Here is a 7,013-nt window from a genome sequence, read left to right on the forward strand (position 1 = left end):
CTGCAGAGTTTTACAGCACATCCAAGATGGCGGATGAGGCTGTCAACTTATTAGTAGTTGTGGCTTCTTTTGCGCTGATACTCCATGTTTTGGGATGTACCTGAAATATTATGAAAGAGTGCAAAGGAATATAAAGGAAAGCAGAAGGGAGTACTCAGCAGCTATGCTCCGCGTACAAAGATCCATACAAAGGTAAATAACTGGCGTATGATGATAGACGTCATCATCATGCCCACTCGCTCGCTGTGAATGTTCCAGACAATTACCTGCTCTGTTCACACATACCACTCAATAGGACATTACACAGACTTTGCACTAGGGTTGGCTACAGCTCCTCAGGGTAATGTCCGTATCATTTCAGGGTTGGAGTGCATGTGTGAAAGCACCTTAAGTTATTACAATAAACACCAGGTAGGTCAAAAAGATAGTCAGGATCTTTTCCTGACCTTTTTTCCCACCTTCCTTTGGTGTGGACACTGAGAGTAGACTTCATGTCTTTGGCCTGAAGAGCAGAGGCGCGCAGCAGAATATAGACAGAGTTTGTTCAGAAAACCCCCCTGAGACTCTCAAAACACACCCGAGTTGTGGTTGGATTATCATCTATGAAATTACTGCGAGGGCTTCTCCTGACTTGAGGCCAAAACAGCTCAGACAGGTCCTGCTAGGCCCTAACCACATGTGTACAGATCTCTACCCTACAATCAGTGTAAAGGCCACACGACCACTGTAATGTCTCCTCTCCTCTCAATTTGCGCTGCTTCTCCAAACCCCACCCATTTCTCCAAACAAGACAAAAATAGTGTTTTTATTTTAGATCATGTATTTATGTTCCTCAGTTTCCTCATTGAGGTTTAAAAAAACGCAACTTGCAGAGACGACACTTTCTCCAAGCTTTTGGGAAAATCAGCTAAAACTCTCCACCTGACTCTGCAAGACAAATTATACGAGTTGATGTCGAATTAAGTTAATTCCCCTCCTTAGAGAAGTTAATTGCCCTTTGCGTGCATCTCGCCATTATTATTTTTGATGTAGTCACATAATTTTCTACCTCATTATTGTCCCTGAATCAAAGCTTTGTTACTATATTAAATCCTGTATTAATTTGCATCTTTTCTTTCATATTTTTTACTATCATTTCATTTTTCATATGTTTTACTATTATTTCATTTTATTCAATTATTTAGCATAATAAAATGAATCCCATTTATCGAAATAAGTTATTCTGTTTGTGTTCATTAGAAATTTAGGACAAGAGAAAATGTATCAGACCAAGAACTCCAATTCTTATGAGACTGATCAGTAATAATTATTTTTGTTTATTTTCTACTCTTCCTGAATTGGAAGTGGTGCCCTGTATTTATAATGTCATTTGTTATGATAATTCAATAGTTTAATAAACCATATAACAATACATTTTGATACCCTTTTTAAAGGAGTGCAATATTGATTTCTAAAGCACTTATAATGCTGCAATGATTCAATGCAAAACAACGGCGGTACGATCAATCAATGCGAAGTGAACCGGCTGAAGTGAGCACACCGAGGCAAACCATGTTTCTCCCTGTGTTGTTCCATACCAAAGTCTGTTATGCTCTCCATTGATCATCTACTCATCCACTTGCGATTGGGGTGGGTTCATTACTGTTCTTAAACCAGCCACTGGAGGCATCCGACCTCTGCAGACTTCGCTTATGAATCGGACTCAGACGCCACTTGCCCCCATGTGGGCATCACACCGGCCACCGCATATAAAAGTCTTAAGTGGATGTTGCAGATCATTGCTATCTCATGCTGGCCTTCATGTCATTGTATTATCCAAGGTAAGGTAAAGGTAAGTCCTTCTCTATACATGTCCTGCTTCCATTCACCACAAAGCATCATCCCAGCACACCTGAATGCAGTGCTGTAATACAGTGACAATGACAGAGGCTTGAAATGGATTGAACTTTAAACCGTCATGTCGAATCTGAGCAGCAATTGCATTGTTTGCGTGCTTCTTCATTTGTTGTGTCTTTAGTTGGCTTTATTACCAGGCATGATGCATTAACTTGTTAACTGCCCTCATCAGTAGAGGCAGATGAGCATTGTGAAGAGGTTGGATGCAGTGAAGTTTTGTTCTTAAATCAGTTCAGATTTTCAAATGAGATGTTGCCCTTCCAGATCTGCCATCCGCTGATTTGCAAAGGTGGATGGCAGACTCTCCTAATATTCGCTAAATTAAAACATGAAAAAGCATTTAAAGAAGATTTTAACTTGAAACTGCAAGCAAAATATCAAAATATTATTTGGATTTTTAGGATTGATATATCATTGCCTTCCATGCTGGTTTTGAAATTATTCCATTGATAACTGGTGATTCATTTTTAGTTTCATTTTCCTCTCGCCGTGTACAATTGATATTACTTTAATTGAATTGTAAATTTGTGGGAATGGAAGAACAACATACCTGATTCATACATGCGTCAGTATTTATCAACGACTAAAACTGTAAAATTGTGATATAGAACCAACTTGTGGACTTTTCCTCCATCCATCCAACCGGGATTCCTCACATTCCCTGGATTACTTCCTCATTCTGCTCGTGGACCAAATTCATTGTTTTGTATTTTATGCTTCAGCGTGACATCCACCTCCCAGCGATGAACGTCTCCTCAGCCAACGTGACGCTGGTGATTCAGTACCGAGACTCCTTTGCCAAAGCTATGACCAAGAACGTGATCGTCGTTGCTTTGGGCTTTTCCATCAACTACATCAATGCAAACCTCATCAAAACCTTCCACAAGCACCAGGTGGGGCTTCCCCCCCGCCACCTTCATGCCTGTGGAGAGGGAAGAAGGCCTTAACCTCTCCCTCTTAAATATACTTGAACTTAAATATGAAAAAAGCCAAACCAAGGTTTTTGGTGAAGCTTTAACAAACATTTATGTTTATTATTTTAAGTGAGGCAAATGTGTTTGTTGTGACATTCTATAAGCTTGACCCTTTTTATATTTTTCCAACAATCATTTTTATTTAGAATCTGTGTTGTGTTATACAGCTTGTATTTCTCTCATCTGCATCCCGAAGAACTCCAAATACCTTTACCATTGTTACGAAATAACCTGAGCAGCCACAACTAACACCACCACTAATAATCACTAATATTTTTTAGCTCCCCCTCTTGCCGCCAAAACAGCGGCGTGTCCTGTGGTATCTGGCACAAAGACGTTAGCAGACGATCCTTTAAGTCCTGGAAGTTGTGAGGTGGGGCCCCCATGGATCGGGCTTGTTGTTCCAGCACATCCCACATGTGTGACGTGAGATGCTCCATCGCATCGGACCCTAACCCCACCCATCCACATGATGTAGAAGAAAACATGATTCATCAGACCAGGCCACCTTCTTCCATTGCTCCATGGTCCAGTTCTGACGCTCGCATGTCGTGTTCTGACACCTTCATAACATAGCAGCATTTACTTTTTCAGCAATTTTTGCTACAGTAGCTCTTCTGTGGTATCAGACCAGACGGGCTAGACTTCGCTCCCCACGTGCATCAATAAGCCCGTGGGCGGCCATGACCCTGCCGCTGGTTCACTGGTTGTCCTTCCTTGAACCACTTATAATTGGTACTAACCACTGCATTCCAGGAACACCCCACAAGACCTGTCTTGTTCGAGATGCCCTGACCCAGTGGTCTAGCCATCACAATTTGGCCCTTGTCAAAGCGGCTCAGATCCTTACACTTGTCGATTTTTCCTGCTTCCAACACATCAACTTCAAGAACTGACTGCTCACTTGCTGCCTAATATACCCCTTGACAGGAGCCATTGGATCCAGATGATCAATGTTATTAAATTCACCGTTCAGTGGTTTTAATGTTGTGGCTGATCAGTGTAGAGAAGCTAGACAGCTGGATTCAATATTTATAAATTCAGTGCCGGAATATTTAGTCTATCTAGGTACGCTTACTGCATTATAGGATATGATAAAACTAACTTTATGCTACAAGAGGTCATGCTATGTTTTTTTTTCTCCAAAGAACATCACACACCATGTACGTCATTGGAGCTTCCCAGAGAGAAGAACACTATGGGACTGAACCAAATCCACGGCCCCACAAATTTAATTGCACAACTTATATTCAGAACCATCACAGTTCAAACTCAGCAAGTATAACTTTAAAAAATAACTATGCGACGTTCCTTCCCTGTCACACTGTCATTATCTTATCACCTATCTTAACAATCAATGGTTTCAGAAGTTGATTTAGATTTTCTATGAGGAACTTCTCCAAATGGTGCTGTTGTTTTCTCTCCGCACCAAGTAAGAGCCAAAGTCACAGATCATGTGATTTGTTGATATTATTATGACAGTTGGAGACACCAATCTCATTCCTGATCATAACCCTTATCCAGTCATTAAACAATGTCCCTATTAGCTCAGCAGATCTTCTATTTTTTTGTTTCTTATTTTATTTTGGGGAGTTTGGGGGATCAGGGCTTGTCCATGTCGGCAGTTGTCTCTCCTCTCCAGCCTTGCATTCATCCTCCGTACATCTCTCTCTCTCCTTCTCCATCCTGTCACCCTTCAGATCTTCAACACCAACCCTCGCTACATCCTCTTCATCCACCTGGTGGTCAACGACATGATCCAGCTGACAGTTACCATCGCCCTCTTCGTCTTCAGCTACACCCTGCGCAGACTCAACGTGTCCCTGTGCTGCTTCTTCATCCTGCTGGCAAACTTCACCACTGAAAACTCCCCGCTCAACCTGGCCTGCATGGTGGCCGAGTGCTACGTGGCGGTGTGCCTCCCTCTGCGCCACGCCCAGATCTGCACCGTGCGCCGCACCTACCTGCTGATGGGGCTCATCTGGGTCATCAGCGCGGTGTCCGTGCTGCCCGATCTCTTCATCTCACTGGTCATCGAGCCGCTGGACTTCTTCCACTCACGGATCTTTTGCATGCGGGAGATGGTATTCCGGAGTCCGCACCTCATCAAGAAGAGGGATGTCTCCTACGCTGTCTTCTTGGTTGTGGTTTGGTTCACCATCTTGTACGCCTACTTCCGTATCATGATCACGGCCCGGGCGGCCAACACCGATGCCAAGAACGCCAAGAAGGCCATGAACACGGTCCTGCTGCACGGGATCCAAGTGCTGCTGTGCATGTCCGCATACATTGCCCCTCTGCTGAAGCAGCTTCTAGGGTTCTTGTTCCCCAAAAACTACATCGACTCACTCTTTGCGTGCTACATCATCATCCAGGTTCTTCCACGATTCATCAGCCCCATCATCTACGGCCTGCGGGACAAGACCTTCAGGACCTACCTGGCCAAGGACCTAATGTGTAAAGTTACCATGGCAACCCATCCACAGACTGTCTTTGGTAACCCTTCCTAAGAAAATTCATCACTAAATATTAGTGCCGTGGTACTGTATATCAGAATACTCCAGCAGAACTAACTGGGGTTCTAGTTCGTTTTCTTTCATCTCAGTTTGTGAATGGATTTGAAACTTGTAATATGGATAATTTGGAAGTTAAACCATAGTCACAAATTAAGTGAAACATTTAACACATCATCAATGTATACATTAAATGGTGAAGCTGAAAAGTTGGCAGCAATTCTCATTATATAAAACAACTTCATTATATCGATATAGAATCATATCATATATGTATCGTTTGATAATATTTTTTCAACAAAGTAACTCCAACCAGAACCTTGTGGAGCGGCAGATTGAGGCCTACAGGCATCGACAGAGAACTTCAAATATCAAATTTTCTAATGACTATTACAAACACAAACAGCCACAAGCTACAAATGCCTGGTTCCTATTAATCAGAATCAGAATCAGAATCAGAAATACAAAGGACGATGCTAAGATAAGATGAAATAACATAAAGACAGAAATCATTGAAGAAGTTGAGAATTTGTAACTATGGTATGACTGAACATATTGGGGCGGTTTCGTGTACACAGATTCAGTCTCAGACTTGACCTAGTCTTGGTGGAAAACAAAACAGATTGTCAGAAGGAAGGTTAGAGTTTATCTAGTTCAACTAGAGCAACTTAATTTAAAACTTTGGATTAATGGATGTGGGTCTCCCTGATTATCTCGACTAAAACCAGCACCAAGACCAGACAGAAGGAGCCGACAAGTACTTCATGATCTTAGTGTAGAACTTCCTGGTCTAGAACGAATTAATCTTAAATCAAGCAATGTTTCAGAAGGGTATTTTTTAATTCTGGATCAATTTAAATAGGATTACCTGAGTACTGATTTAGATTTAACCTGTCTGTGAAACCGCCCCATATACTGAATTATTCTTTGAGACTGGGTTCTTTATGAGTGACTCAGGCAAAAGAGTCGTTGGATTTTCCGAATCTAGGTTTGTTTGGTTGGTGTAACGTACCACCGTACGTGAGGGAGAAATTCCTGGCCAATGAACAAGAGTCCGAAGAGTTGGTTCGATTCCGAGTTGCAATTGGAATTCTGGCAGAAATTATTACATTCTGTCACAGTTATTTATTGTGTTGTAATCCAAAGACTAAATCTGTCACATTTATTATTAAACATGGATCTTTTTTGCCTTGGATTTTCCTTTAATCAGTAATTATTTTCGGTTCATGAGTCGAAGAGTCATTCTTTTGCCGGAGTGATTCCTGAGTCTTTAGTGGTTAGCAGATTAGTAGTGTGCTGTGGGATTATATCACTGTAAAAAGTAATAAGGCATAAAAAAGGACAACACTAATTTAATGTATACTATAGTAATTCATCCTGTGATAATTATGGTAAAAAATAATGAATTATGAGCAAAACTAATTCAGGAGTGGACTGGATCACCACTGCCCATCACCATCCAATCCCTGCAAGAGAATTTATTCTACACTAAGTGCTTCTTCCAGGGTTTCCTCCAAGGTTTGTGGCTTCATCAGGGGTAAGGGAAGTAAACAGCTGGACACGCGCAAGAACTGCACCTCCAAGTGGTGGCTGAATGCAGTCAGGTGTGTGAATCTTCATTGGCCTCATG

The 7,013-nt window shown here is 41.8% G+C and overlaps 1 protein-coding gene across 1 annotated transcript; it reads left to right on the forward strand.

Annotated features, from left to right (window-relative positions):
- Positions 1-2,639: 2,639 nt before the first annotated feature.
- On the forward strand, positions 2,640-5,380 carry LOC307230723 (odorant receptor 131-2-like; the record flags this gene model as incomplete). Its single annotated transcript, XM_080001159.1, has 2 exons — positions 2,640-2,789; positions 4,571-5,380. The coding sequence occupies 2 exons, from the start codon at positions 2,640-2,642 to the stop codon at positions 5,378-5,380; spliced, it is 960 nt and encodes a 319-aa protein (XP_079857285.1).
- Positions 5,381-7,013: the final 1,633 nt, after the last annotated feature.

The sequence above is a fragment of the Zeus faber genome (genome assembly GCF_960531495.2).
Source record: "Zeus faber genome assembly, chromosome: 5".
Lineage (NCBI taxonomy): Eukaryota > Metazoa > Chordata > Actinopteri > Zeiformes > Zeidae > Zeus > Zeus faber.